This window comes from Scophthalmus maximus, chromosome 19 (genome assembly GCF_022379125.1).
Source record: "Scophthalmus maximus strain ysfricsl-2021 chromosome 19, ASM2237912v1, whole genome shotgun sequence".
Classification (NCBI taxonomy): Eukaryota; Metazoa; Chordata; class Actinopteri; order Pleuronectiformes; family Scophthalmidae; genus Scophthalmus; species Scophthalmus maximus.
Genome location: NC_061533.1, coordinates 17258007 through 17277232, shown reverse-complemented (window position 1 = coordinate 17277232; position 19226 = coordinate 17258007). Strand labels below are relative to the sequence as shown.

Below are 19226 nucleotides of genomic sequence, written 5' to 3'. Positions count from 1 at the left end.
ACGAACCCAATCATGTAGAAACGCGTGACGTGGGTCGCACGTGTTTGCGGGTGCAAATGCGTGGACGTGACATGTATCCGTCAGAGGACATGAGCCACACCAGCAGTCCCCGAACGGCTTCGCCGTTACAGGGACAAACTCAGCGGGAAGCAGCCCGACTGATTTATAACTTCAACAAGACGAAACAGCTGCTCTCCTCGCTGTCAACTAACCTCATCCTCGACGGATATCCATCCACTGCTTAATTTAGTGTGACCACTACAACCACACTGATACTACACATACTGCATGACATGGCCTTTGACTGACCATGTGCAGGGCGGGAGCATTTTTTAATGCCCCGTATCTGAACTGAAGCGAAGCCCGATACAAATCTCAGTAGTACTGATGCTACGTGCATGATCTGATAGACTCCTGCTGTTTGCTGATTGGGCTGTGACGGCCTCAAGGTCTGGAAGCCGGCCCACCTCGGGATAACAGGCAAAGGAATTGCAGGACCCCTATCTGCCCCAGTTTATGCTCCCACCACCACATCTCATCAACAATCTCTCCTCCTGCCTGCTCGCTCTCCCTCTCCCGCTGCCTGCAGTGCCTAAACTGAAAACAGCTGCTTGGAATACCAGACTGATGAAACCCTGTTTAGCGATTTTTCTTTTTCTTCCTGCTGTATAATCACGTTTTATTAGCATGGAGTGAAGCGTTTAAGGTACAATTATGGAGGGAAAACATTTCTTTATGTGAGCTAAACAGTAGTGGTTATAGGTATAGAAGGGCCACATTCACTTTTATGAGACAGTCCAAACAGCGCTGTTTACTGTCCCCACCCCCCCCCCCCCCCCTTCTGCAGTCGTATCAGTGAGATACGTCAAGTATGTCCATCATCAGTCTGGTGGGTTGAAACAATCTGTAATCATCAAACTGATAAATAAACATCTGTTATTATTTGGATGATCAATTGTTTTAGTAATTTCTTAAGCTGTGAGCTTGTGGGTGTTGAACTGACGGTCTGATGAAACAGTCAATGGCAATATAGCATGTTGGGCTCCGGGAAATACCGCTACTGTTTTTGATCGTCCCTGTTTTTCGACTGCAGAACTCATTCGGCTGTGCTTTGAAAAATTGGAAAATGTGCAGTGAGACAGAGGGGTTATGTGGACCGGTCATATTTTGCATGAGTGGGAAAGAAGAAGAAAAAAAACGAGAAATTGGCAGATTGTGGACGACTATCCCGAGTATAAGACTCACAGTGAGGTTCGACTGGTGCGTGAAACATGACTGATTGTTGTAAATCATGGAGAGTAAATACAAATGCAAAGGAGCATTTTGGTTGTGTTTGACTGCTGTTGCCACAGACGATTTTACATTTCCACGTTTTCTGTTGTTTTATTCTTTCAAGATCTGTCATTATTATTGGCATATCTACCCACCCCCCCCCCCCTTTCAAAAAAAGGTTACGCATTATCATTTACTCAGATTAGATTTTCACTGACCTGCTGCGTACTTTTATCTGACTTATCAGTCATTTTAATTCCACTAGAGTAAAATTAGAGGTAAAGTAAGAGTACTTTTTTACAGCACCTTAATGTCTTCAACTCACTAAACTCACATAAAAGATTAATTGATACATGTTCAGCTTATGCAAATCAAGAGAATAGAAACTACAAAGCTCATGTTTGTTTTCAAGGGATAAATGAGTTGATGACCAAAAACAGTTTCGGGACTGTAGTCACCTGGGAGAAAGACTGACTACACAAACCTCCTGATGAATCCATAAAACCACCCCCACCCTCACCCTGCCTTCACTGACACTTCACATTAACACCAACATCAAAAGCTGGTATTCACATGATATGGGAAACGTGTCTCCACCTCCATCATCCAATTTGTGTCAAAAAACGTTTCTGTTACTTTTTGGCTAAAATCATCTGTTTGGAGACAACAAGCTTTGGATTCCCTACGCCTCAGCCACCATCTTAAACCCTGCACTGACCAGTCACTACACAAGGATTTTAATTTGCGGAATGTGTTTGGACATGACCTGCAGTTTCCTCTAAGAATGGGTAGAGACTTTTTGCTTTTTGCATTAAAAAGATCTAGCTCTGCGAGAGGAGTTTGTCCGTTAGAATATTGAAGAGACAGGGTCAACATCTTTAAACAGAGTCAAAGCCGTGAAGAAAAAGGTGGAAATCTTGGAGTGAACTCAGGTGAGTTAGAGATGTACTCCTCTGGCCAAATGTCTCTCTCAACTCAAACACAAGTTTGCCCAAATTTTCAGGAGGAAAAAGCGATGTAACAAACTACACAGCAGCCCTGGCCAAACATAGTAAATGAGAAAAACACATAAATTGATAAAAACACATTTGCACACATATTCATCTTGGCACATCAAAGGGATTCATTGATGTCGCTGAACATGGGGAGTCTGCGGCTGGAGAGGGGAGATGTTGGTTATCCATTCCTCAAAGGGTGCTGAGATGCTCCTGATGGGCCCCGCGCTCGAGAGCCAGAGAGCGCTATAAACAGAATTTCTAATGTCAGGCGGAAGGGTGGGCGGGTGGGTAAGGTAGTGAACTAGCAGGCTATGGGGTAGCAGGAGGAATTGACGCCAGCTCCTGCTTTCCATTGAGACCAAACAAGGAGGGATACAGAGCGGGACTGACACCATTTCGCACAGTTCTACCCGAGTGATGTGATGAAGTGAGCATGGACACAAAATGCAGACTGCATGTAAAACTCCATAAGAAAGGTTCTGCATGAAGCCACTTAATCTACACAGAATAACAAGTGATTTGTTGGGTGATTTTTATGTGAGCGCATGTAAAGTGGAACATTAGAAATATGTTATGGTAATAAAATTACCTCTATACACTGCTCAAGTTTGTTTTACACCAATTACACCTGACCTTCATAAACCCTGCATAATATAAATCTAATTTCTGAGACATGCAGTTGTTAAATTCCCTTAAAGTTTATGGGTAATCACAAAAAATGCCTCTATTATAAATGTTAAATTATATCCAAAACATCTTCCCTTCCTTCTCAAACAAAATCAAGATTAATTTAATATTTCTAAAAAAAAATTTTTTTTTGTTGCCAAATTTAATTTAATTTTCGGAAGCACGAGCAAAGAGTTCATTATCAAAATGAATCGCTCCCGGCAAGGGCCCTTTGCCAGCGATGGCATTTCTGCGGTTGTTTGGCGATCTCGTCCTAATTGAACAGTGCCACAAAATGGATGTAGATGTGTTTGGCTTTGAAGAAAAAATCTTTTAAAAACTATAAACCGAGTCAAAAATGTTAGCTCTGTTGACACAGCGCTTGGCAGAAAAAATATTTGTGCGCCAACATGCAGGGATACAACACTGAGGGTTGTCCGAATGTGAGCCCTGTACACTGTTCCCTCTGTTGCACAAGTATCCACATAGCCTCACCTGAATGCCCACCCACCCGCCCCCCAACCCTCAGCACTCACACACTTGTCACACACACAAACGTGCAGCACACGCATGGATGCATGTGTGCACATTCACACACATGCGCAGCAAGGTGAGCGAAATTCCGAGGGAGCCACCTGATGAAAAGACACCTCAACACAAACAGGCTTTGCTTATGCAGGGAGAGGCCCTTTTATTCGGCGGGACAATGTCTGTGTTGACTTTTCTTTGTCTGAACATTTTTAAGCACCAAAAGCAGCAGGAAGAATGGGGGGGGGGGGGGGGGGGGAGAAGTCAGGGGGGGCATGCAAACGTTGCCACTGACATGTTCAGACTCATACAAGCTCGCCATTCATATTTCAATCTCACACAACTTTTTCGATTCAACAATCATGCTCGGGGAGTTCAAGTGTTCCACTGCGTATTTGATGAAGATATATTTGAGTGGCTAACCTCGCTCTCACTTACTTGCAACCTCTCACACACAAGAGGCATTTCACTCTTTAGTGATGACGATGATGATGTACTAGCCGAATTATCTCAAAGTGCTGATGAAGCTGACAAGAGATGGCGTCAAGCTCAGTGCATGTTCGCCAATTAAATCCGGCACTAGTCCGTCACTGCAGGAACAATGTGGTGAAAATCACATGAATGAATCGACAAACAATAAGCTGTGTTCGCACGGCTGACTTTGTAGGAAAAAACTCTTTTGGCTCCGCACCCCACTGCAGGCAGGAGTCTGGTGGAACATCTCTGCAAACATAAAACCTCCTCCTCAGCTCTCGGTGGATTACAGCGGAATGTCAGCTCCGAGCAGGCTTTAAATCAGTTATGCTTGGCCCCCAGGGGAACTCTGAGCTGATCTCATGAAGGCCTGTCTCTCATTGCTCATGATAGGGTTGCCACATCCAAATTTAAAAGTACAGGCCTCAAATCCTTCATGTAGCACATTGCGGAGTGAAATCACTGCACGAAGACGCTTTCGCAACAGCTTGTATCTATTATTTAACAGTGGGTTCTTTTCAATACTGGCATGTACGTAAGCATTATACTGCTTCACAAATCTTCATCATCACGCAAAAGTACAACGATGTCAGGCCAGAAGAGACAGTTGTAAATAGATAAGTGCGGAAAATGTAAATGTATACACAGTTCTATTTACGCTTCCAAAAAACATTCAGGTCCACCTTGTGCCCACAGCCACAGCATGAAACTGCAGCTCTCCATCTGGAAATAAAAGCCATGTGGCCTAGTATCACGTGATCTGTTAGAGAGAACCTAATTCGTTTGGAAGTATTTTGATCTAGAAATGTTGTATGTAGGCTGCATTGAATAAACTGGCTTATAATTGCTCTACCGGAGCAATGCGTAACCCACTTTCAGCGCAGGCATGTGGGCGTCGGGCTGAAAGGAAAGAAGGCTGCTAACGTTAGCCGCATTTGGCAAAACCAAAATGGCATTGTTTCCCCGCAGACACCCTGATTGCGATTACATTGTGCGCAACCTCTTTTTAAAACATTTTTTTATTAATATCTTATTCTTTTTTTTAGACTAGCTGAAAGCTAAATTATATTAAAATTTCCGTTTAATTCAAAGGGAATTTTGGTGTTCGGAACAGCCCCCGTCTCGTGCAGCACGTGTACGACCACATACCATGGCACTTACAAGACAAATCCGTCACTAACAGCAGGGCTTTCCAAGACAAATTAATTGTTTTCCCAAGACCAGAGAGGTGGCAACACAAATGAGTTTACCCAGTGGGCACATTTTTATCTCACGAGGCCATCAGCACATCCCACAGAATGATACTGCATGATTAAACGCAACTGCAGAGCTAACTGGTGAAACTAAGTTGTGGGTGCAAGCAACTGGTATAGATCATCCAGTATTTTTGACCGGATTCAGCTTCATCCACAGGTATACACAAACCAACCCCTGCCTTCCAGCCTAAATAGGTATTAAGTCCAACCTCTCATCCATCAAATTCACTGCATTCACACTAAGCCAGAGCGATACGGGGGCCTTGAGACATCTGCTAAGTATGCCAGCCATTGTCCGCCTGCTTGTTTTCTGCCACAGTGATGATTGACACAGTCAGCTCCCTCTGTCCCGTTGACCTCATTTCTTTTTCCTATAATATGGGGGATTATACCACCAAATTGTAAACCCTCTCCAAATATTTGTTACTTTGCCACAAGGAGCGAGAACAGCCATTTTAATTGTTTGAGGCTTTCATACGACGGACACAAGTCCAAACAAAGCAGAGAGGAGATAGCAGGCTGCTAAAAACACAGAATAAACCTAATATTAGACTATCGAGTTGGCTCCAAAGAGTGACCTTATAGTTAAACCATTTGGTTTCTTTCTGCATTGTGCCAAAAATGTCTACCAAAGTTTTCAGGGACAAAATTATATAATGACGGCATTATTCCTAAAATAACCCCTGTGGCCCAAAGCACGGAGGTAGACGATCTATACACTGGTATGTGTGACCTAGTGTGAGCACAGTAGCCATTTAGTTAATGAGCACGAATGGAGACCTCCAATGAAGCCATCAAGGCTGCTCAGAATAACAATGGTCAACTAACGCCTTTCTAATTGAATGGAAGATACAGGGAGGAGAGGGGAGTGGGCACGGAACAGTGAAAAGGAGACAGAAAAAAAGGGGGGGGGGGGTCTTTTCAGTCAGATGCCTCCCAGGCCTTAACGAAAGTACTTGTTTTTTGAGGGGGGTGTGACATGAGTTGGGGGATGGATGAGCTCAGAGGAACTCGGCTCTCCAGCGGGGATTATTTCAAGGAAGTTTGCACAGTCCCATTTAAACTGTATTTAATGGGCCACAGTTCCAAATAGCGTAAACAGCATTTAAATTGTTGCGCATTTGTTTTATCATCACTTAATATAAGATGCTCTTTGACGTTAGCGTGAAATCTTTCTTTTCCATGAACATGCTGTTGTGACTCAATCGTGGATGTTTTCATCGTTGCTTACTGCTGCCAAATTATTGTAAAGTCTCAGCTCTTCACTAATCTACTGTTGGCCATGCTAAATGTGATATTTATAGCCAGATAACACTACACCGGAAAAAAATTGCACAGCAGCAGCAGCAGCAGCAAACAAGCCCATGCATACAGTTGGTCTTACGTATTATAAGGCCTTTTACAACTGCATGAACAACTGCTGTAATGCAGCAATATGCAACAGGTAAATGAATCATTGCAAGTTCTGCATCAACAACACTAACGTCCTTACGAAGGACCGTCAGCCTTATCCATGCATTAAAAGTCTCTGGAGGATGATCCTGCGGTGAAATGCCTCCCATGTGTGTCAAAGTGAGGTATTACATTGTACATTACTGTAGGACACGGCTTCAGGGAACACCGTCTTGTTTTCAAATTTTCCACCGGGAATATGTGCACAAGGTCTGGAGGATCTAAAAAACATACTAAGACACCAGGCTGCAAACTCAAGAAGTGGCTCCCATCGAAACACCCCGAGGAACCATAAAGCAATCTAGAGGGAGTAGGCGAATTAAAAAATATATATATATCCTGCAACTCTGAAACAATTTTCAGAAGAATTCCAGCAAGTATGAGTCCCCATGGGGCACACAGCACATGAGATCAAACCGGCTTTAGTAAGGCGAGGTCACAATCAAGTATATGATTCAGATCTGGCAGGAGCAGTGCAGTGCATTTTCTGTAAGAAATTGGCAGAAATCCTTTTTGATTGACTAATGTGTGCGAACTTTGAGCCCGAATAAGAGGTTGTCAAATACAAGCCATGTCGAGGGTGGGCGGCAGGGAGAAATTTATCCGCCCCCCCCAAAAAAAAGAACAAAGAAGTAGTTAGTACTCCTTGAGAGGCCACTCGGAGGGAATATGGCGGTCTGTCAGTGCACAAGGAACTTTTACGCACGGCCAAAGTTTTTCTTTTTTCCTCCTTTCCTGCCGCGTGCGATCGCATGAAGCAAGAACAGATACAGAGTGACACATCCACAGGGACACTTACTGTTCTCGCGCTGGGGGACAGGGCACCGTTGGATAGGTAGGGGTTGGTGAGGTCTGGGATCATGAGGAACGGGTAGCCGGGATAGTGAGGACTCTTGAAAAAGCCACCATCTTGCTGTCTCCTCAGAGCTGCAGGGATGAGGGGAAAGTCGGGGTCAGCGGAGACACGCGCGCGTAAAGGCACGACCACCAGAGAGAGCACACAAAGTACCGATGGAGATTTTTTCTTTTTTTTTTCTTTCCCTACCTTCGCTGAAGTAGTCTCTTGTTTTCTCATAACTTTCTGAGTCGGCTCTGGTTTGGGGGCGCCTCTCTGCTTGCTGACAAGGAGAGAATAAACACACACGGAGGGGGAGAAACTATTGAAACTTTCAACACCATTAAATCACATCCCTCCCAGGCGCCGTGCAGCGTGGAGAACGACTATATATATATATATATATATATATATATATATATATATATATATATATATTTATTTATAAATGTGTGTGTGTGTGTGTGTGTGTGTGTGTGTGCGTGCGTGTGCACGGTCCTTACCTCCGAGTCCGAGGAGCTGCTGTTGTTTTCCGACTCGTTCACCAAGGAGGATTTCACATCATCCAAATCCCTGTCCGCAGACACGTTCTCGGATATCTTCTCCTCCTGCTCGCCCTCGTCTTTGAAAGATATCATTTCATCGTTGGCCCCCAAGTCATCCCCACCGCCTCCGTTCAGCTGTGGCATTTTGGCACACCAGTGGATGTGTTTAATCAGGGAGGGGGAAACGAAAGAAACAGTCCGCAACAACTATTTACTTCTCTCTCTCTCTCTCTCGCGCGCGCGCGCGCTCTCTGTCAGATATGTGTAGTCCAAACGAGCCACTGGAGCACTGCAGCCAAACTACAAGGAACTGTTCATGTTTCAAAACTCCCTTCTCATCCCCTGAACGCGGTCCCGTGGTCCATGGCGAGTCTTGCGAAAACAATAATCCACAGTTGGAGTTGCAACACGGGCGCCGGTAGACAATATCGATCAATATTTGGCGTCGGCGGCCGGATGCGCAGCGACTTGGCAAAGTTTCGCCTCCTCTCCGCAGCTTGTGGACAACTTGTGGCCCCCGTGTGTGTGTGCGTGTATGTGTGTGTGTGTGTGCGTCTCCTTGTTGTGCTGCAGAGGAATATGGACTCTGTGCTCCGGACTCAACAGATCCCAAGAACGGAGATGTTGTTCAAGAAAGAAGGAACACGTCCGATCTCATCTGCTGACATCCAAACAATGGCTTGAGTGGGGAAAAAATAAATAAAGGGGGCGAAAAAAAGCTGCAGCCGTCTTCACTTCTGACTCGCTTGCTTTCTTCCCAGAAGTTGAAACCGACGCCTTGTACGTTTTCCCCGAACAAACTCAAAGCTCGTACATATAATATATATAAAAAAGAAGCTATTTAAAAATAAAAAAGAGAAACAAAAAGCCGATGCGTAGGATAGATTCTTTTCTTTCTTTCTTTTTTTTCAGCTGAACGTGGTCGCCCTTTCCCTCCACATCGCTGCCGGGGAATGCGCCCTGAAAACTACTTGGTCGTTCAAGTGGAAGAAAAGCGCAGCCCGTTCGAAGAGGAGGAGTTAGTGCTGAAAACCGACACTTCATTCACCACCATGCAGATCAGCTTTATTCTTAACCCTCAAGCCTCCGACGCGCAGCGAAATGAGCAGAGCGCATTTTAACGGGGAGGGATGAATGGCACTCATTATTGTTGTTATTATTATTATTCAATTATTTTTGTTTAATCATTAGTGCCATCAAATATTAAATCCCCCCCCCCCCCCCCGTGCATGTTGAAATGAACACACGAGGATTATGCACACACACGATGGGTTTCCCCCCCCAAAAGTTTTTAATCCAACTGTGCGTAAAAGTTAGATCTCGTGGCGATATGTCGCAGTGCTGTCAGGGCGAGCGAGGGCCGACACCACACCGCCCTCCGTCTGCGTGAAAATGACAGGCCGCTGAGAAAGTGGTAATTACACACTGCCATGTTAATTGCATGTCTGCGTGTCGTGAAACAATGCGCCGGGCGAAGATAAAGCGCAATAACACCTGGGATAAGCATGGCCTATTATAGCACAACTATGGGCATGACAGAGTGAGGCAACACGCCTCTGAACCCCCCCTCTCCCCTCTCTCTCTCTCTCTCTCTCTCTCTTACTGCTTCTGGCCTCATTGTTGGTTTGCGGAACAAAACCAGGCCTCCAGGTTTTGCGAGCAGCCTTGGAAGAACAAGGGAAGTGGTTGAAACTTTTTTTGCCTTATTTCTTTGTGCGGAGTAACCTGCACATCGCCTTTTATTAATGGAATGAAAAGCATTGGTAGTTGCAAAGTTTCCCAGGGTGTGTACGCACACACGAGTTTTACTGCTGAGTTGTATTCTTTTGGAACAGTTACTCCCCCCCCGGCCCCCCCGGCCTATACCTTCGCCCCAACTCTGACTCCACATGCACTGGACCTCAGACTTTTCTTAAACTTCTGATGCAAGTCGACAGGCTGCTGTCGACTGCATGTCAGCAAGCTGAGTGTTGACTGACAATTCCGCAGTGTCTCCACGGGCCTCATTACATCCCCAGTCCTCCTAGTTGTGTGTGTGTGTGTGTGTGTGCGCGCACATCATTGTGTGTATTTGTATGCAGTTAAACGCAAGCTATACTGTGGTTGCATACTGCATTTTCTATGAACTGCATGCAGGGTAGTTAAAATTGAGTTTTTTTATACACAGAATCACACGTTCGCACTTGCACACACACACACACACACACACACACACGCACAGGTGAACATTTGCCCTCAGGGTTGCACATCATTGTTTTTCTGGGCTAGACTATATGCAGAGAATGTAACAGTGTATTTTCCAAATGATGCTCGGACTGTTGTTTGTTTTGTTCATCCAAAATTTAAGATGCAACCCTTTCATTTGGCTCTGAACTCCATTATATTTTCCCCATAATACCCGAAACTAGCACAAAACACAGAAAATGCAGCTTTGTATTGTCCCCCCCCCCAAAACAAATGTATCACATGTCACAAATGTAATAGACTGTGTATGTCCCAGCAGGTGCAATTACAATCATTCTGTGCTCATGCACCATACCCTTATAAATGATTAATAAAGAAATAAAATATTAAAACGAGTCAACACAGAAAAAATAATAATGACGTGCATAGGCAGTTGCTGAACAGAAATGTCTCTTAAATCCAGAAATTTCTCACACCTCGCTTTGAGAAGTGTGCCATTGAGCACCACTGCAGAATAGACTTGTTCGCAGTAAGCTGTAACTACATTGCACATGATTGTATACAGTATTTGTTACTGTTATAGCAGCACGGTTACCTTAGATACTGTTTCTATTCTCCTTTATTGTATTATTACATTTTCCCCTGTGCTGCTACACGTATGTGCTGCTGTGTTGAATTTAAAATTTTCCCTTTGGGGGATTTATAAAGGTTCGTCTTATCTTATCTTATCTGAATAGTACAGTGAGACACTTCTGTGATAAATAAAATAATACGTCTCAGACGTTTTATTCAAAAATTAGACAGAAGGCCACCATTTCAATTAAAAAAATGATGCCTATTGTTAAACTGTTGCTGGCATGGAAATACTTCACAATAATGGGTAACTCTCTGCTTTGATTGGAAAGTATCAGTATTTTGTGGACAGAATCACACCTTTACATTTACTGACAGATAGATTTTATATACCTGAAGTATTTTGTGCTGGTACAAAGTGATTACATGAAAAACAAAGCGATCTAAACCAATTTTTCCATCAAATCGGCTGCGCATGCTTTTTCAAAAAGTGTCACGCTGAAATGTTTGTCGAAAATGAATTTCCTTACACCTGCGACGTGAGAAAGAGAAGTGCATCCTCCTTTATGGTTACAGTACAGTTGGTTTCCCTCCCTTCTGTCCCACGACTGCCTTGTTAGAGCAGGATTGGTTTTAACTGGGAGTTGACGAGGGGTCAGGAGAGATGCGAACAGCCACAATCTTAGCCTGGGGGCAGATCGACTGGTGGCCAGAAAATTTATTCAGAGGATGCTGTCCCTGCATCTGCCTTACTTTGAAGTTGCTCTCTCAACTCTGGCTTGTCGTACGTGCCTGTGTGTTCATTTTTTTTTTCTCTCTCTCTCTCTCTCTCTCTAAAGAGAGAGAGCAAAAACGCAGAGATGGAGCACTCCTTGTGTGTCAATACGTGTGTGTGTGTGTATGTATGTGTGTCCCTCTATGTGATGTGTGTTCCTGTCAGGGTGCACTAGTGTGTGTGTGTGTGTGTGTGTGTGTGTGTGTGTGTGTGTGTGTGTGTGTGCGCATGCATGTGTGCGTGTGTTTGACAGAAAGTGAGAGTAGAGGAAAGAAAGCTGGAGAGGGAGGAGAGAGAGAGGGAGAGATGCTGTTTGCCAATCCATACTCGCTTTGGAGAATTCAAGGTCATCCTTTCATGTTTTGCCAACCATCGGTCAATCAGTTTCCAATCAAAGTGGTGCTTAATTCAGCAGTAATTCCCATCTCCTCATCACGTTTTTTGCCTCACTGTTTCCGAGGCGTTAAAAGCAGCTCCCTCGCCTTCCCTCTGATGTGCTGCAGTGTTTCCAACACGTCCTGCCAGGCCAAAGCCTCCCTGTCAAGCGCCCTAATAATTCTGGTTAAAGTGTGTGGAGGACACGTCAGATCACACAATGTGAAACTGCTGCCTCCATCTCACTTCAGAAGATTTAGGTATCACTTGATTGTATTTGAAGCGTGCCCAGGCTCCTTCATTAATCCAAAGAGCCCTCCAGAATGTCTCCATTTGGTTTTGTTCATCTTTCATTTTGGAAGATGGAGTTTAAAAAAAAAAAATGTCCTGAAGAATTATAATAGATGTGGTCTCTTCCTCAATATTTTACTGCTCCTACTCACACCTTTTTTTGGTCAAAAAAAAAGGCCTGGTCCAGTCACTGCTTCGATTCATCCCCCTCATCTATATTTGGTTGAAATACTCCCCTACTTTCGCTCCGACGTCACAGAAGGATCGACAGATTCGAAAAGATAAAAAACAAAGCATTTGTCTCCTCATCCAAAGAGCTGGTGAATCTGCACAACTGGCTTGCATCACCACGCCGCTGTATTACCTCACCTCCTCAGTCATCACACTAAGCGGGAAGGGAGCGTCGCTTGCAATCATGGACCTCACAAAAATAACCTCATATCCGTTGTAATCCGCAGAAAGGTCCCCTTTCCAGGCTGGTATGGGCGTATGTGGCATTTAAGACTGTGTGAGGATATGATTAGATGACAGTTTTTACTGCCTGAAGGGTGTAACTGACACACTAAACTGTGCAGTAGAGGGAAAATAAAAGGCTGTTGCAAAGTTTTATTCCTGCCTTTCTCCTTCTCTCTGGTGTTTGGTTGCGTTTGTCCTATCTTTTTTTCCTGAAGGGTCCTGAAACAGGACAGTTAACTCCGTGATACATGGCCTGACTTGACACATCGCTATCAGCACTTCAGCTGCTCACAAACGCCCGTGTAGCTAATGAATGAATGAATGAATGAGTGGAATGACCGAATATTACTCTGTAAAGCTAATCAATGGTGCTGGCGCAAAGGCTATAACATAATGAGACTTAAAAGACATCCAAAATGCCCAAGTCCTCCAGCGCGGATCTACATTCTTGTGAAGAAGTACTCACTCTGGCCTCTTGACTGAAATACATGTGCATGTTTTTTTTCTGTATTGCAGAGGATGCTTTTAAGGAGCATTATTTCTGTGAACTTCAAAGGCTGCCAAAAGCACTCTCCCTTTGGAGTGCAGCCTGAAAATATACTTATATTTTCCAAATGGACAGGAAGGGGCCCTCACAGGTATTGAGGTGATGCTAATGCAACGTGGCACTAGTTTTCAGTGTAACTCAGTTTATTGCAGAAAAAAAAAAACAGCCTGTAATAAATACTTCATTTTATGGGGTTGATTTTATATAAACTTTAACGTCTCCAAAATTTTTAAATACAAAAAGACAAATATCCTTTTTTTTTTTTTTTTTTAATTTTGCTGTCCTCTATGGTTTAAGGGGAGAAAAACAATCCAAACTATCAATGCCAACGGGTCCTCGTGGACACCATTTACAATGTACAGCTCTGCAACTGACTCTTGTCCCCAAAGCATCAATCAGACTCTTTCCAGATGCTGCAGCAGGCTTTTCTGCTGTTGCCTGGTTTTATTGATCAAGTTAACATTATTGCTCACAAGGTCACAGTCTTCAGCTGTCTGTGTTTTCTCAGCTGAGGACGCGTTGCACTGCTCCTCGGAGGACTGGAGATTCTTTCCTGTGATGTAAACCCTGCCCAAGTGAGAGGCTGTTGATTCTATTTAATATGTCCGTGAGGTTAGTGTTGTTTTATATATATATATATATAAGCATTACGCAAATGAAATGGTTTGCATTATGCGTGAACCATATACGTTCCGCTGAGGCATGCGCGGCTGCAGACAGCTGGAAGTAACTTGAGCCCCTCAGTCACTTATCAGCCCTGGCATCCCTGCCATTTCCCATAGCCATCTTCAGGCCAGAAGAATCCAGCCATTGTTTTCATCTCTGTGGGCCCTGTGTTAACTCAGCAGTGCCTCGCTGATTGTTGCCGAGATATTAAAGAAAATGGTAGATTTGTCTTTGTCCATATAACCCTGTCTTGTGACATCCAAGCTCTTGCGCGCTCTCTCTCTTCCTGTGTGTGTGTGTGTGTGTGTGTGTGTGTGTGTGTGTGTGTGTGTGTGTGTGTGTGTGTGTGTGTGTGTGTGTGTGTGTGTGTGTGTGTCGAGGGGGCTCTACTTGATGCAGTTGTAGAGAGCAGCTGCACCTGCCCTGTGTGTCAACAACAGGGTCTGGAGCAGACACTCAAGAAGAGAGGTGGCTTTCACACCACCGGCCTCACTGAATCTGCTTGCTTTCCAAAGACAACAATGATCACGCTGCTCGGCCGGGCCGCAGAGCTTTTAGGCTCTATGGGCTTGGCGCCTGGTCTGTGTGGCCTCGAGATTATCTCCCGACTGAGTCCTCTACATACAAGCTTATTGGACTTCCTCACGCCCTCTTGTTTTTGTGGCTCTAAAGTTTCCAGGATGCTTTCTGACTGTCTGTTTTACACATAGAGACAGGATCCCCCGTGGGGGTTGTTAGGAGGTTACACGGGGGGAGTAAAGGGGTCAGGGAGAAACTGTCAGTCTATTTCCCTTTGCTGGCCTTGGGAAACTACACCACAAGTCTTTTGCATATTTTTAGCGACCTTGCTGGTTTTTGTCTGCGTGTATCCACAGGAGAGGATAAAGCTATTCCCAGTCCTTGAGGACTTTTGTTTTTCACATGGATTACTTATTATCAGTTTCGTTTCGGGGTTTTTTCATTTTCTTTTCAACAAGGACTTTTTCCAGTACTCAATCTGTCAGAATAATGCACACAGTCCGAAAACCATCATCTTTATGTGGTGGGCTGTACATTTTCTCTTGCATAGAATTACTGCACAACGCTCTGCTGGTGATTGCCTCATACTTGAATGTCTACAGCTGGTGGTGGTGTGTGTGTGTGTGTGTGTGTGTGTGTGTGTGTGTGTGTGTGTGTGTGGGTGTGTGCACAATCAAAGGAGGCGGGGGGTTGCCGTGGAGAAGAACAGTATGTAAAGCCAATCATAACCAAATTTTACAGTAACATTGCTCTTTTGAGTGTCTACCAAAGTCTTTACTCTTGATTTTTCTCCTATGTCAGTGATAAGGCTTACCAGCTGGCATGTCCAACAAAGTTGCTGTTTACCTTGAAGTTGATTTTAAGTTCAAATTATGAGATATCAGTGACATATGATAATTTTCTAAGGGCTATGATAACTTGGGATACAATTAGTTCCTGTTTTTAAGCTGTGAAAGAAAAAAATTGTGTGTGTGTAAAGTGCAGATGCATTTTATTCTGGTTCTTTAATGCAGGGGGTAAAATTGGTGCCATATTTTGCTGTTAGTAAAATTGATGTGCAGGCGGTGTGGAACTGAGTCGTGCTGATCAGACACATCTAAAAGCCTAAGAACTGAAAATTGAGATGATTGTGGAGGAGAGAGAAAGAGGGTAAGAGATGGAGAGAGATAGAGAGAGAGAGAGAGAGAGAGAGAGAAAGAGGGAGAGAGAGAGAGAGAGAGAGAGAGAGAGAGAGAGAGAGAGAGAGAGAGAGGCATTTCAAGGTAGATGACATGAGATAGGATGGATATTTAAGATAATAGCAAAACCCACCTCCCTCTCTTCTTTGACGAACTTTGCTCCAGGATCAGGGCAGATAGCAAGTGATGCACTCAGATGGGAGAGTGGGCTTTCACAAACCTGCTGGGTTTTCACGCTCATTTACATTCAGAAAGCATTTAGAGAGAATCACAGAGAGCCATTGCCTCGGTTATTATTGCTCACAGACATGTCTTACCTGCTGGACCACATTTCTCCCTGCGTTCTCCCTACTGTTGGTGCAATGAAACTTCCCTCTCTCTCTCTCTCTCTCTCTCTCTGACTGCCGCGCATTCCTTTGTGTGTGAATGTCTAGCCACTCACCTGCGGTTGTTAAAATAGCTGCACATGTTGCTCCACAGGGTTTCCATCAACTTTCCAAAAGTTATAATCGTTCTCTGTATTCTGGTGACAGTCACTATTTGTGTTGTCACTCGTGTGCTTCACATAGCTGGTACAGTATGGCTTAATAAATAGACTGCGGTGAGAATTGAGTTGGGAGAAAAAGAGCCACTCAAATAAATAAATAGATATTACATGTAAAGCATGTGTAACCACATTAACATTATCTTAACCAGACTGTTGTTCTGTTGCTTTCTAATACCACTGTACAATTATCACAATAATCACTGAACGGGGAGGTGCTTGCCAATAAAAATAAGTCATTTCTGTTTTTTGCTTTGGCCCACCTCTCCATAATGCTCGGCTCTTGCAGCTGCACCTCACTGTGGAAAACAAACAGTGCAGTGCAGCTGGGCTCCTCAAGACAGCGAAAGGGGAATTTTAATCCCATTTTTTTTCCCCATTTGGCACCAGCCTGATTTATTTGGTCATAAAGAAAGGAAAAAGCAGCCCCACCATCTGAGAGGGATTGGGAAGTGAGAACGCAAATGATGCCAGAGCCCCAACTGCAGACTTAGAAACACAACGGGCCAGGAAATGAATCCCCTACAGGTCAAAGTGCTCAAAACACAGACGAGTGTAATTAACTTAGACAGTGACACATTACTGGAATACCTGGACAGCTCTGATCAGCGCGTCATGCTCACGGAGAATACTAAGAACCGAGTAAATATGCAGCAGTGCTGATTTTTTACGCTGATATCATTCACAGAAACAGTTTTATCACCATGAGGCACATAAGCCAAAGGCTAACCTACACGTGTCTCTCATCCATTCCCTGCAGCGAGGTCTGAAAACAAACTATCCAGAGAGCCTCAAACCATTTCCAGCTGTCACGTCCCTGCTCCAGTGTGACTCCTAACCTGATATGACAGGGCAAGACAAGGTGAGGGTCAGGCCTCGAGGAAGATACATAACATGTAACTAACACTATGAGCATTATATTCATAAATGCCTGTGGTGGAAAAACGAGGATGGCTATTGTCTCTCAAATCACCTCTATTAACGTCTCACCTTACAAGAGACAGAACTAGTCTTCACACGTACAATAACACGCCTACGAATAATGAAAACACAGACAAGTATGCAGTGGTGGAATGTGACTAAGTACGTTCAACTATTTTGAAGTGATTGCTTCCATGCTGTTACATTATACTGTACTTCTACTCCATAACTTTTCAGAGGGAAATATTGTACTATTTGCATCCTTGCATTTTTTTTTACTGTTGTTCTTGCATGTTACTTTGGGGAATCACAAACTTTATATCCAGCTGACAATATAATCGAAATTAGCTCAGCCTCCAATATAACTATCACAGTTGATATTTGTCTGCATAAAATAAGTACTAGTTTTGTGCAGGACTTACATGTTTACTTGTAGCAGAGTAATTTCACACTGTTAGATTTACATTGGTTTAAGATGTTAATATTGCAATTAATTTAGGAAATTAGGTGTCACTTTTACATAGGAGTGTGAAATACAGTAGACATGTTACACTATCTGTTAATTGCATTTTTGCAGTCCATTAGTAAAAAGCTGATAAAATGCAATGCAACAAGCATCTGGAATATTGTTCAAAGCAGCAGCTAAGTAGCTCTATAAAGAAGATAAACGAGAGTCCCTGTGAATGTCTGGAGAACAGCATGTCTACTCATCCCCTCTCTCCAGTACTCCGGGGCACAGACAAGGACAGGCTGCAGGCCCTCCAGCTTTTGGTTCAAGTGTAATAAAAAATAAGACTATTTCTCACAAACTTTCAAGCATATGTTCACGGGAAATATTGCATGGATGCTGTTTCACACAGACACATGAACCTTAAAATTGATATACACCTCAGCCACTGCTGTCGGTTTGTATTAGCCTCGAGAGAGGCGCAACAAGTTTCCATTATGAAAGCCTGTTGTTTCTGTTTAACCATCATAAACGTCTGCTGTTCTGGGGCGATATATTTAATTGTGCTGCAAATACAGCATTTATGTGCATGTTTATGTGCTATCCTGTTTAAAAGGTCACTGCAGTCAGAGGCATGTAGCTGTTCCATGGTCTCAGCCAGTGTTTAAGCCCCTGTGGTTCAAGTATAACATTTGTGTGGTGAAAATCGCACATAACAACCACTCCTTTCTTGGTTGTTGTTTTTTTCTCTTCTTTAATGATATGCCTTACCCTCTGTTAGCTGCTTAGATTGAATTTCCCAATTTTGTATGGGAAAGCCTGTGGACTACAAATTCCATATAAAGATATGCAAAGAACGCATGCAAGGAAGAGGGCTGTACACATGTACTAAAGGCAATCAGGATGTTCAATATGAAATACTCAGTCTGTGCATTGTACTGATTTCACTTCCTGAAACTCTTAATGACGACTGGGATTTTGAGTGAAAGACGGTGTGAAAAGAGTGAAGGGGGGGAAAGAAGCAATTTTAATGTTTTGTTTTTGAAGGGGTGCGTGTGTGGAAGAGGGGGGTTGTCTCTTTATCATGCCCCACTATCCAACCTCTTACCTCCCCTTTTGGGCCTTTAGGAGCATCCTGTGACCCCCGACCTCCCGGACAATAGAGACCAGGACGTTTCCCAGTGAGCAGCGATGGAGCCAACAACAGGAACATGAGGGGTGCTCCTGGGAAACAAACTGTTTATTGTGCAGCAGGATGGACAGCCCCCCCATGTCCCAGTCACTTACTTTCACACACAATCAGACACTACACACCTCTGCACAGTAAAGTCCTGTCAAACAACAGGTGGCAGCGCCTACCTGCGAACCATGAGGCAACTGTTACAGGCTAATCAGATGTCCCAAGAGTATGCATGACTGTGTTTGGTGGTAACAAAAAAAGACAACAAGGATATTTCCCTTGCACCTAAGTCACAAACATTCATTATATGCTGCAGTTAAAAGGATTTTTTAAAAACCAATGTATTTTCTAATTTTTTCATTGGTATATGAATCCACTGTCTTTGTACTTGTCCCAGGACACAGCCTGAAGAAAAATTGTTCCAGAACTCTTCTTTTATTTCTACACTGGCCCAGGCTGCTGCTGCTGAGTTTATATTTAGTCCGACTTTCTATTTGATAACAGTACCAAGTCATTTGTTGGTGCTGCCACTGCCTGTCTGTT

The 19226-nt window shown here is 43.8% G+C and overlaps 1 protein-coding gene across 2 annotated transcripts in view; it reads right to left on the bottom strand.

Annotated features, from left to right (window-relative positions):
* Positions 1 to 9002, bottom strand: part of tcf7l1b (transcription factor 7 like 1b) — a 33579-nt gene extending 24577 nt beyond the window's left edge. For both annotated transcript variants that reach the window (XM_035640563.2, XM_035640564.2), the window contains exons 1-3: positions 7985 to 9002; positions 7692 to 7764; positions 7446 to 7573 (exon numbers count right to left, since the gene is read on the bottom strand). In XM_035640563.2, coding sequence (XP_035496456.1) covers positions 7446 to 7573; positions 7692 to 7764; positions 7985 to 8170 — 387 coding nt within the window. In that variant the 5' untranslated portion in view covers positions 8171 to 9002. The remainder of the gene's footprint in view (positions 1 to 7445; positions 7574 to 7691; positions 7765 to 7984) is intronic.
* Between the last annotated feature and the right edge of the window lie 10224 nt (positions 9003 to 19226).